The sequence below is a fragment of the Sinocyclocheilus rhinocerous genome, unplaced genomic scaffold, assembly GCF_001515625.1.
Source record: "Sinocyclocheilus rhinocerous isolate Xijiao unplaced genomic scaffold, SAMN03320098_v1.1 scaffold77, whole genome shotgun sequence".
Classification (NCBI taxonomy): Eukaryota; Metazoa; Chordata; class Actinopteri; order Cypriniformes; family Cyprinidae; genus Sinocyclocheilus; species Sinocyclocheilus rhinocerous.
The window spans coordinates 790,244-804,806 of NW_015635045.1; the positions used below are offsets into that span (position 1 = coordinate 790,244).

The following is a 14,563-nucleotide window of genomic DNA, read 5'->3' on the forward strand; positions in this document are numbered from 1 at the left end:
CCGCCATCTGGATGAGCTGCCAGATCTGCACTTCAGAGAAAAGACACACATTCTTTGCACACATTGCAACACCCTATTAATACCATTTGAACATTGTTTATAAGCCACAGCCGTGATCATGTGCTTCCTTATGATCACAGTCCATTCATCTTCTTGAATATGCAGCAGCTACATACCTAATACTTTTGTGTTCACATGGACCATAAACTTGGAAAAATGTTTCCAGCATCTTGTTAAATCCATGTCACAAAGAATTCAGGCTGTTCTGGGGTCAACAGAGGTCCAACCCGTTTTAGGAAGGTGACCTAATAAAGTTGAAATTGCATGTATATATATAATTTGTTAGTAAATGGATACATTTAGTTTAAATACTGAATGAAAAGTAACATTTATGAGTACTCTTATATTCATGTCTTCAATGTTACATTTCCAAACTTCTTCCACCGGTCTCAAAACATTTACATACACAAATGTCTCCAGAGTCCAGACATTTTGGTACTTTTTCCAATTGTCATTCTCTATAAGGCTCAAGCGTTGCAGACATTTATAACGCTTTTTGCAGCTTGTAATCTATATCTTCAGCAAGTAATAACCTATGAATGGATCTGTTTAATGCTTGTGACCTTCAGGATTCATCTGTCTTCAGGTTGTTTGTAGCCATTGAATGTAATATGCGACCAATTTTTCTAGCATACTGTAGAGGGAGCTCTTGTAGTTCATATAAAGCAAAGTTATGCTATGCTTATTCAAATTATTTTTCCAGTACTGGTTTTAAATTGTTGCACTGCTGAATAAATATTTTTTATTACAAATAAAGGGTTTGACTGAGGAAATACTGGAGATGCACAATCTCAGCTCATTATTTTATCTCCAAAATGTATTGCAAAATGTAGCCCATCAAGTTGACTGCAATTTTTGTAAATTGTTAGCAAAAAAAAATCTAAAGTTGTTTTTTATCCAACAATGTGTTTATTTAATTTAGTATTACCAGGACTTAGCTTAGTTTGGACATATGCAGATATAATTATATGTTCATATGTGAAGTTATTGTAGATATTATGTTGGCCTATTCTGGTTATAGCAATCATTGTTAATGCCATTACCGCACATCACATTTACAACTGGAATATGACCAAATTCCAATTATTATGGTCCATGTACAGTCTTAAAAAAGGTTTCAAAAGGGGTAGCTTCAAACTGATGCAAGAGAAATACCATTTTGAGTTCCCCAAATAATCTTTCTATGAACAAAGTCTTAAAATAACATTAAAAAAAAATAAATAAATAAACCTTGTTACACAACATTTTGTGTAATGGAAAGGTTCCGTGAATGTTAAAGGTTCTCCATGGAACAATCAATGCCAATAAATAACCTTTATATTTAAGATTGTAAACAGTCATTGTTCCTTTAGTTGTGTTGTCAGCAATGGTGATCTGCTGTGAATGGGTCTTCATCTATATGTGGTTGTGGTTTGAGTAAGTGGTGAGTTGCACAGACACATTAGACAGAGGTGCCCTGAAGCCATTACAGAAAATAAAATTTAGAGCATCACAGTCCAACTACGTTTGTGTGTGCGCGTGTGGCTTCACTATGTAACATCTGAACGCTGCTCCGCGGAGATTGATGGGAGAGGGTGTGGCAGCAGAGAGAGACAAAAACAAAGACAGAAGGAGGAGAGCAGGAGGAGGAGGGAGAGAGGGTTGAAAGTGAAGGACTGCTATATCTAGTCAGCAAAGTAGAAAAGAGGACAAATAAAAGGGCCAAAGAGGCAGAGAAAATCAAAAAGCAGAAAGACAAGAGGGCCTGTGGCAGAAAGAGAGAGAGAGAGAGTGATGTCATCATTTGTGCTGGGCTGTGCTCTCTCCTCCCCTCTGTCTTGCGTCATTGTACACACACACACACCTACCAGGCAGAGACGAAGACAGAGGAACACACAGACACATTCAGCATCCTTTCAGTAGCAGCTTAGCATCAGTATCCAGGATTGTCCAACTCACTGTCAGGTAGGCTGGATCTCCCTCTCAATAACACACACCCATCCGGAAGCATCTGTTATACGTACAAGACCAAACAGGGCTTTATGCATGAGATATAGTTAGCATGTTTTCATAGTACTGTTTTCAGATGATACAGTGCACTATTTGCATTATTTGACAGATGCATTATTTGACTACAATAAGTGCCTATGGAATAAAGGAACATGAGCTCTATTACTTGTTTACCAGAGTCCTTTCATTTATAATAAAGCAAGAGTTTCATGCATTTTTTGAGTAATTTTGATTTAATTTACTTGTATTCCATTATTCTGCCTATAAAGATATGCATATTTATTTATATTTTATATTAGGGTTGCACGATATTGGAAAAAAATTACATTACGATATTTTATTTTCTGCGATATATATTGCGATATGAAAAAAAAAAAATCACCAGATGACTTGAATAGCTCTATTTGGAAAAAAATTATCAATGATTGGGATGATTTTGTAGGCGAGTAAATCAGCATAGAAAATAAACAAATTACAAGCATAGATAAATATAATAGAACAAAGATACAAATGAAATAAACCGTGCTTTATATTATTTCAGGTAAGTCTAACAGTATTCAGGTAGAAATTGAATAATCAAATGTAAAATAATACTGCATAGTCTTCACTGTATAAATTAAATATAATAAATCTGTGTTAAAGCTACAAAAGTGATTTTTCTCTATGTGATTTGTTTGATTAACATTCATGACACAGAAAGCAACAGGAACATTAAACTGCTGTGAACCAATATACTGTTACACATCCATTTTCTTTCTCAACTGTTTACCTTCACCTAAGCCATAAGCAACTGTGTTTACAAGGATACTTGCAGACATAGGCTACGTTACCACTGTCAGTTTTTGGGATTGACAACCGCATTTTCTTTCCAGGTGTGAGTCTCGAAATGTCCCGTTCACACAGCAGCTTACAGTTTATAATACTGTCTGTATGAACGTGCAACGGGAGTCAAGCCCGTATTCCTAACCTAACCTAAAAGTAATTTCTGTAACGTAAAAGTAAATCACTTTCTGACACGACAGAGTCCAATCGAGCTGCGAGTTCTTTCGTCAAATCTTCATTAACCAACAGCAGCTTTTAAACTTGGGTAGAGTGCGGAGCATTTGAATCACGAGGCGAGCACAACACAAAAAATGACGGGAGCGCTCCGGTGGAAAACTGACGGGATTTAAAACGTTCAGATGACACGCAGCTCATTTCTCCGTCACTGTAAGTTACCGAAAACGCACATGAAAACACGTAACACTCGTTAGACACGCGTTTGTGCGGCAGAGGCAGAGCAGCTCTCTCTCGCACTGTATGACAGACAACTAGTTGTCCAGTCCTGTTCCCTTCACACAGCGCGTGTGTTCCGAGAATGCGGTTGTGAATCCTAAAAATTTACGGGTGTGAGTTCTGTTACAGAATGCTGTTGTTATGCCCGTAAATAACCGAACTGTGTGTGACTCAAAAGCGCATTAACCATATTCTGCTGCAGTGTGAACATGGCCATAATTTCGCGCTTATGTGTAATTTCAGGCACAATTAGACGCAGAAGTGAATGGAATTCAGTGTTCATGTGCATCTGCGTGGCTCTCACCGTGTCTACACTGGATGCGAGCGGCGGCGCACGGCGTGACAAAATACTATAGAACCCATTATAATCAGTGATGCTGTCTACACTGGATGCGGCGCGACACGACAAATCCCTGACAGTAAACTGATGCCTCATTCTATTTATGACGAACTGACACAAAGTTCAAATGACAACGGTCGCTTTGTCGTGTCCAGTGTAGACATGGTGTCTGTGTGTGAGCAAAGAAAACAATCAGTATAAATGTAATGATCAGTATACTAAACATGCACATCCTGCGATGTGTCTATTGCGAATGCGCACATAGCAATATTGATGCTGAAACGATATATCATGCAGCCCTATTTTATATATATATATTTATGGATAAAAGACCCAATATTAGGGGGGGGGGGGCCAAAGTCAGCTGAAGCTAAATTAGTAAAGTGGACTTCATTAAGGCTTTTAGTGAGAGTAATATACATTATGTGTGTGTGTGGTAAATGAGCATGACATTTGTGAGTATGGAAGATAATGGAGCAATGTGGGACAGTAACTCTGGGTGTAACCAGAACATTGCAGAAGCTTTCGCTGTACATAACCAGCAGACATAAACATATGACAATATTAACACAACAGTACAGCATTGAGTAAAACAGTAACTTTATATTAAAAAAACAATACACATTACAGTACACACATTTTCATTAAAATGCAAAGCAGGTACATTAAGAGGCGTCTTTCCACTAAAACAGGGGTGTCAAACTAAATTCCTGGAGGGCCGGAGCCCTGCAGAGTTTAGATTCAACCCTAATTAAACACACCTGATCTAACTAATCAAGTCCTTCAGGCCTATTTGAAAACTACATGGTATGTGTGCTGGAGCAGGGTTGGAACAAACCTCTGTAGGGCTCCGGCCCTCCAGGAATTGAGTTTGACACCCCTGCACTAGAAGATCTGGAATGCTTCTGTGTAACTGTCAGGATCTCTAGCTGGAGTGCCCGTGAGCTTCGTTAGAGGGCACTCCACTCCAGACTTTTGCCACTTTACCCAGGACTCCATTTCCCATAATCCTTTGCACGGACTCATCAATTGCATCACCTGTCTTTCATCAGATCTCATCATCAGTTCACAGCTAGCTCACATTAGAAGGACTTTAAAAGTAGCACACACACTCTCTGTCTTCGCTGGTGATTGAATGTTTCCTAGTTTTCAAGTTTTCTAGTTTCCATGTTTCCTTGCCTTCGTGTTTTGATCCTTGGACTGTTACCTTGTTTTTGATTGATTGATGCCTGCCCTGACTATTGCCTGACTTGTGGATTACTCTTTTGCCTTTGCCCTGGATGTGTTTGTTTGCTGGTGTTTGACCCTGCCTGTTCTGACTACGCTCAATGGAATAAAGCCTGCACGTGGATCCCCACTTTGTTGTCACCTCCTGTTAAAGCCATCTTAATTTTGCCTTAATTGTCTTTTTGAATTGTAAATGGATTATACTTTCCTGAAGCGTGTTGACTGGATGGATACTGGCTGGCACACCTCCCTTCGTTACAGAATCACCAGCCAACCCCGGATCCAGTGGCTTTTTCAGTGTTGCAGACCTATCATGGACCCAGTTGACCAGCTACTTCACCTTCGGCAAAAGGACCTGTCTATCGAGGAGTACATTCATCTATTCTGTGAGTTTTCACACCGTGTGCTGATTTATGATGAGATTTTGTTTAAGGACTTGTTCTGTTTTGGACTCAGTTAGCCAACAAAGTCATTGTTACCCGAAGTGGGTTATAATGATAGTTTGAGAGATTTTATGGACTATGCTCTGTTGTTATGTGGCTCTCCTTTCACTGTGAGAGAAGCAGAACCTATCCACAAAATGGTTACCATCCCAGAAACGTTTTGAAAAATGGCTGCCAGCTCAGAGACTGTTCATAAAATGGCTGCCAGCTCAGAGACTGTTCACAAAATGGCAGCCAGCCCAGAGAATTTCCACAACATGGCCACCGTTCCAGAGTCTCGTCCCGTCAAGGCCGCTGTTCCAGAGTCTCGTCCCGTCATGGCTGCCGTTCCAGAGTCTCATCATGTCACAGTTGATCTTCCAGAGTCTTGTCTTGTCTCAGTTGATTTTCCAGAACCTTGTCTCGTCTCAGCTGATCTTCCAGAATCTCATCACTTCTTAGCTGATCTTCCAGAGTCTCGTCACATCATGTCAAGTCTGCCAAGCCAGGGTTTGCTCACGTCAAGTCTGCCAAGCCAGAGCCTGCTCACATCAAGTCTGCCAAGCCAGAGCCTGTTCACACCAGGGCCGCCATGCCAGAGCCTCCGGCCTTTAGGGATGTCAGGCCACAGTCTTCAGCCATCACGGATGCCACTCCAGTGTTCCAGAGCATCGTGAATGTTGCATTTGAAGACAAAGTCAGTCCCAAGGCGTACGAGGCTGGCATCCAGCATGGAGGACCCTCAGTTGGTGTCGGTGCAAGCTGCTGGCATTCCAAGGGTCTCTACGTTCCCGAGCAATGCAGACTCCGCACCCACGAGCCACGCAGACTCTACGCTTACTAGACAAGCAGATTCTATGCTCCAAAGCACCCCTCTCTCTGTACAATCAAGTGACATGATTTCAGCGTTCTCAAGTGACACGGTTTCAATGCTAGCAATCCTACTGACCGCTACTCACTCCTGTTCCCCAGGCACAGCACCGTCAGTCTCGGAAATAGACAATGTACTCTCTGTCCTGCCAGTTATGGCTACGGCCATTCTCTGTGTTTGGGCTGCACACACCACCGTAGTTTCCCCAGAGGTGGCAGCCTTCACTGCAGAACTCCCGAGGTGGTGGCGCCCACTCTACTCCCCGAATCTGATCCCAAGTCTAACCCAGAGAAGGCTCCTGATCCCAAGTCTAGCCCAGAGAGGGCCCCTGTTCCCGAGTCTAGCCCAGAGATGATTTCAGTCCATGACCACTGCCCCATGTTTATTTCCACTCATGACCTTAGTCTTGTGTCTGCTTCAGCCTCGGAACAAAGCTCAGTGTTTGCTCCAGCCCCTGACCTTAGTCTAATGAGGTCTTCAGCTCTTGTGCCCAGTACAAAAATGGCTTTAGTTCATGAATCTGCTCCCGAGTCCACTCTAGTCCCAGAGTCTGCTCCAGAATTCGCTGGACTCTCTGAATCCATTTCGAGCCTCCTTCAGCCCCCAAGTTTGCTCCAGAGCTCACTCCTGTCCATGGGTCCGCTCCCGAGTTGGCTCCAGTCTATGAGTCTGATCCAGAGTCTGCTCCTGTTCCCCCTGAGGTGGCAACTTCTGTTGCAGAACCTCCTCTAACAGTAGTAGCACTCGTTCCCGAGCTCATGGTGTTCCCTGTCACCTCTGTTTCTACCACGGACACTATTATCGAACTCTCCCTGTTACCTGATGCCTCTGTTACAGCAGCGAGTGCCATCTCTGAACTATCTGTGTCTGTTGAAGCTCCTGTTGCTACTGCTGCAGAACCTCCAGAGGTGGCGGCATCTGCTGCAGAACCTCCAGAGGTGGCGGCATCTGCTGCAGAACCTCTAGAGGTGGCAGCATCCCCTGCAGAACCTCCAGAGTTAGCGGGGGTGTTCACTTCAGCTACTCTTTAGACAGGGGTGCCCACTTATGAACTCTTTGTCTGTACTGACGAGGTCATGGAGACTGTCAGTGAATCCCCTGTTATACCAGTCTCGGCCCTAGAAGCCAATCATGAATTCTCAGCCCTGCCTATTACGGTCACTAAGACTGCCGCTGAATGCACTCAGTGCACTGTCCCGGTCAAAGGGGCCTCTACCGAACTCTCTGATTGCCCTGTCATAACCAAGAAGGTCATCTGTGAACTCTCTGCCTGTCCTGTCACAGCTATGGAGGCCGTCTGTGAACTCTCTGCTTGTCCTGTCACAGCTATGGAGGCCGTCTGTGAATTCTCTGCCTATCCTGTTCCGACCAAGGAGGTAGTTTCTAAACTCTGTCCAGCCACATTCAAAAGGGCTACCCCTGAACTCTCTGCTCGCCCTGTTACGGCCAAAGATGACGTTTCTGAACTGTCTTCCAGTCCTGTTACGGCCGTTGAGGCCATTGTTAACCTCTCTGTGCTCTAAGCTCCAGTTCTGCCTGATCCGCCTTGTTGGTATCCTGCACCATTAGTTCCGCCCTGGTGGTCTTCGGCTCCGCCGTGGTGGTTCTTAGCTCTGCTCTGGTGGTCTTCTGCTCCGCCCTGGTGGTCGTCAGCTCCGCAGTGGTGGTTCTCAGCTCTGCTCTGGTGGTCTTCAGCTCTGTCTGCTCCATCGTGGTGGTCCTCAGCTCTGCTTTGGTGGTCTTCTGCTCCATTCTGGTTGTCTTCAACTCTGCCGTGGTGGATCTTAGCTCTGCTCTGGTGGTATTCTGCTCCATCTTCAGCTCTGCCTGCTCCACCGTGGCTACCTGCTCCATCGGCGTCACCCTGGCTCATTGCACCGCCCTGGCACTCTGCCGGCTCTGCCCTGGGCTTACTGCTCCGCCCTGGCTTCCTGCTCCACTGGCTTCCATGTTTCCTTGCCTTCGTGTTTTGATCCTTAAACTGTTACCTTGTTTTTGATTGATTGCTGCCTGCCCTGACTAATGCCTGACTTGTGGATTACTTTTTTGCCTTTGTCCTGGATGTGTTTGTTTGCTGGTGCTTGACCCTGCCTGTTCTGACTACGCTCAATGGAATAAAGCCTGCACGTGGATCCCCAATTTGTTGTCACACCTCCCTTCATTACAGTAACAAAAACAGAATCTGCTATGGCTGCACATGAACAGGTGAACATACGTGATATCATGTCAAAGATTTACAGCTGGAACTATTAAAATCATTTTAAAATTTAAAAATAAACCTGAAATGAAATATAAATATTACACAAAAAACTACTAAAACTAGAAGTGAAATAAAAATAAAGCAAAACAAAAATATAAAAAAAATTAAAATGACAAAAGCACAAAAATTACTCAAACTAAAATTAAAAAGACATGAAAATCTAACAATAAATGCTAATTTAAAATAATAATTCTAACTCTATAATAGTATATGAATAATACTAAAATAACTGGATCAATCATGAGGCTAGGAGTGGAAAGATCAGTGTTATAATAATGCAATAAACTAAAATTAAAAGACATGAAAATCTAACAATAAATGCCAATTTAAAATAATAATTCTAACTCTATAATAGTATATGAATAATACTAAAATAACTGGATCAATCATGAGGCTAGGAGTGGAGAGATCAGTGTTATAATAATGCAATAAAACATAAAATTTCATGAGCAAAACCTTAAAACATCTGTCTTTCTTTCTCTGTCATTCTTTCTCTCATACTTGATCTGACAGCATGGCTGAAGGTTCGGGTGAAGTATCACTGGCAGATGTTGAAACAGCATTTCATAAATTTGCAGTTCATGGAGACACCAAAGCGATGGGGAAGGAGATGAACGGAAAAAACTTTATCAAGCTGTGTAAGGACTGCAAGGTCATCGATGACAAAACTGTCACCAGCACGGATGTGGACATCATCTTTAGCAAAGTCAAGTATGATTATCCTCACAATGACTGACAGCAAACAGTTTTTCATTGAATGCTGTGCTTCACATGCATGACTGGACCTAAGGCTGTGCTGTTTTGTATCTGCTTATGTGTTTTAGGGCTAAATCAGCACGTGTCATCACATTTGAGCAGTTCACTCAAGCCATGGCTGAGTTGGCCACAAAACGTTTTAAAGGGAAGAGCCAGGAAGAGGCAGTACAGCTTCTCTATGGTCTCATTGCTGGCAAAGAACCCGCCAATGTTGGTGTCACTGTGAGTACCAGCCAGTCTATTTTTGTAGATTAAGCAATAAACATGCACAATAACCACTGATAATCTTTTTCTCTCCACAGAAAGTGGCAAAAGCCTCTGCTGTAGACAGGTTAACAGACACCAGCAAGTACACTGGTTCTCATAAGGAGCGCTTTAATGAGTCGGGAAAGGGAAAAGGCCGTTCAGGGAGGGAAGACATCCCTGATGCCAGCGGCTACGTTTCAGCATACAAAGGCCAAGGCTCCTACGACAGCAAAGTAAAAGAGGATGAGTGAAAGGAAAAGATGAATGCTGAAGAATGCTTTATGCATGACATAATGAGCATATGTTTGAAGTCTTCCTGGTTTTATTTCAGCAGCTGTGTCGTGGCTTGCCTACAAAAACAAACCCCTGGCTAAAACCTTGCACGAAAACCAGTGTCTTTATTACTTTTACACTTGCGAGCACTTCACAGTTAATGTTCTACTACCATTATAAATCACTCTTTGGTGATGCTTGTTTTTTTTTTTACACTGGTTCTTACCACCATGTAGCGACCTGCCTGTCTGTCCATACCTGCTAGCTACCTGAAAAACATCCATTTGAATCCCAGGGAACACACATGCTGATAAGATACATATCTTGAATGCAAGCCATTTTAGACAAATAAATTAATGAGAATTTAAGACAAAAACAAAAACAAATAATAACCCAAAAATGAAAACTGTCATTCTTTACTCACGCTCATGTCATTTCAAACCATTCCAAAATGATTTTCTATATTTTTTTTTTTGTGTGTAACATAAAACAAGACTTTTGAGAAAATGTCCTAGTGTTTTCCCCCCAATGATCACCAAACAGTTTGATTACCAAAATTCTTCAAAATATCTTCTTGACTCTGTAATGTACAGAACAAGTAATTTGTACTGATTTGAAACAACATGAAGGTGAGTAAACGACTTTTGTTTGAGGATTTTGTTTTTTGTGTGAACTATCCCTTTAAGTGCTTCTTACTCTCTGCTGGGGTTAATATTTTGCTGGCTAAATGAGCTTTATTGTGCGCTGTTTGAGCTTCTTGGCTTTGTTGCACTGAGATCTCTATCAGACTGTAAACACTGAACTTGAGTTGAAATAAAGTAAAATAAAGAAACGCCATGTGAGAATACTTTACTTAAATTACAGCACACATTATTGTGACTTTTTGCATCTTCTCTGGCTGTTGTATTGTACTGTAGACAGAGGTGTGGTGTGTTTCTTTGAATAGCTGTTCTGGGACTTCAATCAATAAGAAACAGAGATCCTTTCCTGGGAAAGTGCATGTCTGATTGCTCAGAAAAGATAGCAGCTTTAAATTCTTGCGTTCAGTTACATCACATTTCATGGCATTGATGCATGTCATTGTGTGGCGGTATAGGGTAAAGCTCAGTGGAGTTTTGTATTTCAGTGCATCTGAGGGAAATCACAGTCACAGGAGCTGATTTCCCTTTGTCATTTCCCATTTTCCTTATTGTAGTTTTTTTTTTTTCATTAATATTGCTGATGTACACCTCCTCTTCACAAACAAATCTGATTCTCCCTCCTTGAAAATAGGAGGAGGAGTGCTGCCAGGATATAAAGCTGAATATAACACAGACTCCAATTTTCACACACTTACACTGAGACTCAAAAGGCAGAAACAGACACAGCCGTGAAACATGAAAGGTGAGAAAATAATCTGATTCTGTAAAGAAATATTTATTATGATAGCAAAAGTCTAACAGACAAACTTGACAGATCATTGCACCTGTTAAAAGACATTGCTTGCTTTGTAATTATTAAAGCTTTGAATAATATTTATTTAGGTTATATTTTATTTTATATAAAATATTATTTATTTTTATTTGTTTATATACATTTTATTTATGGCAATTAATTTATTGCAAGTCTAGTCTATTTGAAACTTACACATGCTTCAGAATGAACTGATTATTAATAATTATTAAAATAAAATTAAAAGCTTCAAGAGGGTTTTTCCAATTTTTTGTACAGATTTTAAACAACAATAAAATTTAATAAATAATCAATTGTAATTTTTTTTCATATTTAGAATATTTACCATCTAATATTATTGTGTGTGTGTGTATATATAGTCAACATTTGAAGTGGATCCAAAAAAAGTTAATCAAAGTTGTCCTAAGACAAGAACGCATTTTGGTTTTAGGTTTTAAGACAACTTTGATGAAAGGTTTTGATCCACTTCAAATGTTGACTAGTGTATATTAAATTGTGTTAGATATTAGCTCGCCCTGATGAAATCTGCAAACTTTTCAGATTTTGTAGGAAAAAATCTGTGGAATCCTACAGAATCGATTTAAACCTAGCAAAATTTGTTTAATAGAGCTGAGATTACTGCACACTTATTGGTAGCCTAAAGAACAATTAAATTAGCGGAAATAAAACAAAGGGGGAATCTGCAGACAGATTCCCTGTTGGCCTAGTTATAATGGACAGATTTCTATACATTTGGTCACATTGTTCTGTTTTTATGAGGCATAAAGCGTAGCCTAAACCAAACTCAGACTAAGTGCTGTACAGACTATATAATGGTATCATGAAAGTTATGACAGAATATGATTACGCATTGTAAACAATTTAATCAGGAAAAGGTGTTGTGCTGTTCTGTGTGTTGCCGCTGGTGCTGGGCCAGGAAAGGACCTTCAGCTGGGACGGACCAGGACAAACCCTTGCTCCAGATCCCATCAACCGTAAGTCTTAGCAAATCTCCCAGAAAATCTTAATAATATGGAAATTTACAGCAATATGAAATACACCAAAATGTAAAGCTAGATAACATGTGTGACTAATATCTTTATTGCTCTCTCACTAGCATGTCTGACTGACCAGAACTCATGTGGTTGTTGTGTGATGCAGAAGAAAAAATGGGAGTTAGAGCAATATTTAAACTCTAGTATGAATTCACTGGAGGATTTGCTGGCCAGAGCACAAAACACACTGAGAAACATCAGAGGTAGGCTAAACACATTAGGGATGTAATGATGCACCCCTAGCCGGTTGAAAATTGATACAAATATATATCGAATAAATATCGTCATACATAAGCTATAAATTAGAAATACGTCATAGAAGAAATATATGACGATTCAAATCGGTTGAGATGTTAAACAAATCGCAATACAGTTGAGGGTAGGAGTTTATATGAATGTATGTCTGAGGGGAACTGACTGAATGTTTAGATGCTATTTTCTTTTCATCTTGCCTCCATATAATGTATATTAAAGTAGTGTTCATAAGCACAGCGCTGTTTTGTTTACAGCGGCAAACAAGCTATATTGTTGCTGTTCCACAAGCGCCACCTGCTGTCAGAGAGTGAATTTGTGTTCTCATTCAGCTCAACTGCTGTTTTTTTTGTCGTGCAGATGTTTCACAAAATTAAGTCTGACCATTCTGTTTTTGCTTCAAATTTCAAAATTATGCAGTCAAACTTTGATTAAAAACTGCTCATGCTGCATGTATGCAGCATCTTTGTTTGGATCGTGATTAAAATACAGTGGTTGCCTCTAATTTCAAATGGAAAGAGCACAAGTCAAGTTATTTATTTTTTGTTATCTATTTGATTTGAGGTTTATTTTAAATTTAATAATTTAGTATAATTTAGTTTTGTTATTTGACTTATTTCAGTTTCACAAAGATATGTGCAGCATTTTGTCCAAGTTATAATAAGAGGACACCTTTTCATTTATAATTTTTCTTAAATCTCATTTAGTTAGAAACAGTGAGAAAATCACTGTGTGAATCGTTGAGTGAATCGTTACCTCGCTAAAACACACACAGTATGTATGAGAAGCTTTTGTTTCCTAGCACTTACAAACTAAACAGGCAAAATAAAACAAACATTTGAGTAGTCTTAAATGAAATGCTGTTTTAAAAACTATATAGAAAAAACATTATGTTGGCTAAAAAAAAACAGCATCTAATCTGTTGGCCTTATTTATTTTATGTTTTTTTTTGTGCCATATTTTCACATATGCATTTCACACATTCTTTACTCTTTAGACAGTCGAGTGGCATTTTCTGTGGGTCTAACCGACAAGAGACGTTGCATTGGTCCATTGAGGGCAGCGACAAATGTGGTCTATCAGAGCATCTTCATCAACATTGGAGAGGCCTATAACTCATCCACTGGTGTGTTCACGGTTCCACGGTCAGGCGTGTATAACCTGGCATTTACTGTGTTCAGCGATGCAGGCTCACCAGGCGCATCGCTGTCTGTCTGTGCCAGCATCAGGAGGAATGGTGTGGCTCTAGCTGCACTTAGGGAGATTTATGAACAAGACCAGGAGGATCAGGCCACTGCCGTCCTGCTTGTGCAGCTCAGCACAGGGGACCGCATTACCATCAGTCTCCAGGCTGGCTGCTGGATCTGTGATGATCAGAATCACTATAACACATTTAGTGGTTTTCTGCTGTATGCTACAGAGTGAAGCACACACACACACACACACACACACACACACACACATGCTTTAAAAGCTATATTAGTGAGGAGCTCTTATAGATGCAGTGGTTTTCATACAAAGATTATGAATTCTAAACCTAAATATCACACAAACCTGTCGACTTTCCTAGATCAGAAGCAAAACTTGATTTGGTAAATGTATATGAATTTTAATTAGTGAAGACCTATTTAAATGAAGTTGGTTTTTAACAGGTTTTACTATACTTTGTTTTTAAATATTTGACACTGTCTGAACCATATAAACAAACCTAGACACACACACATACGGATTGTAAGATAATAGAATGTTGTAAAAGGCACAGATGTTGATCTAACTTTAATAAAATGTTGACATGAAAAACAAAATTGTGTGGCATTTTAACTTCTCTTTTAGAATTTCATCTCTATTATTTTATTATATATAAAATATTTTTTATGCCCATCCTCTCTTTAATTTTGTAAACTAAATTTTAAAATGTCATATGATATGATATGATATGATATGATATTATAAACACAAGTTTATTGTATGTTTATAATTTTAGTATCATGGTTTATATTTGTAGTATCATACAATACATAATTGAAACAAAAACTGTCTAACATCAACAGCCTTGTGGAAACACATCTAGCAAAAGTAAAGGTCAACACACACACACACACACAC

The 14,563-nt window shown here is 40.1% G+C and overlaps 2 protein-coding genes across 2 annotated transcripts; both read left to right on the forward strand.

Moving 5' to 3' along the window:
• The first annotated feature begins 1,853 nt into the window (after nucleotides 1–1,853).
• Nucleotides 1,854–10,110, forward strand: LOC107746373 (tubulin polymerization-promoting protein family member 3-like). The gene is made up of 4 exons (XM_016560544.1): nucleotides 1,854–2,004; nucleotides 8,958–9,155; nucleotides 9,269–9,422; nucleotides 9,503–10,110. Exons 2-4 carry the CDS (start codon nucleotides 8,959–8,961, stop codon nucleotides 9,695–9,697), a joined length of 546 nt encoding a protein of 181 aa, XP_016416030.1. The 5' UTR covers nucleotides 1,854–2,004; nucleotide 8,958; the 3' UTR covers nucleotides 9,698–10,110.
• Nucleotides 10,111–10,933: 823 nt separating this feature from the next.
• On the forward strand, nucleotides 10,934–14,256 carry LOC107746371 (complement C1q-like protein 4). Its single transcript, XM_016560542.1, has 4 exons — nucleotides 10,934–11,102; nucleotides 12,041–12,145; nucleotides 12,268–12,408; nucleotides 13,455–14,256. The coding sequence occupies exons 1-4, from the start codon at nucleotides 11,096–11,098 to the stop codon at nucleotides 13,880–13,882; spliced, it is 681 nt and encodes a 226-aa protein (XP_016416028.1). The 5' UTR covers nucleotides 10,934–11,095; the 3' UTR covers nucleotides 13,883–14,256.
• The last annotated feature ends 307 nt before the right edge of the window (nucleotides 14,257–14,563 follow it).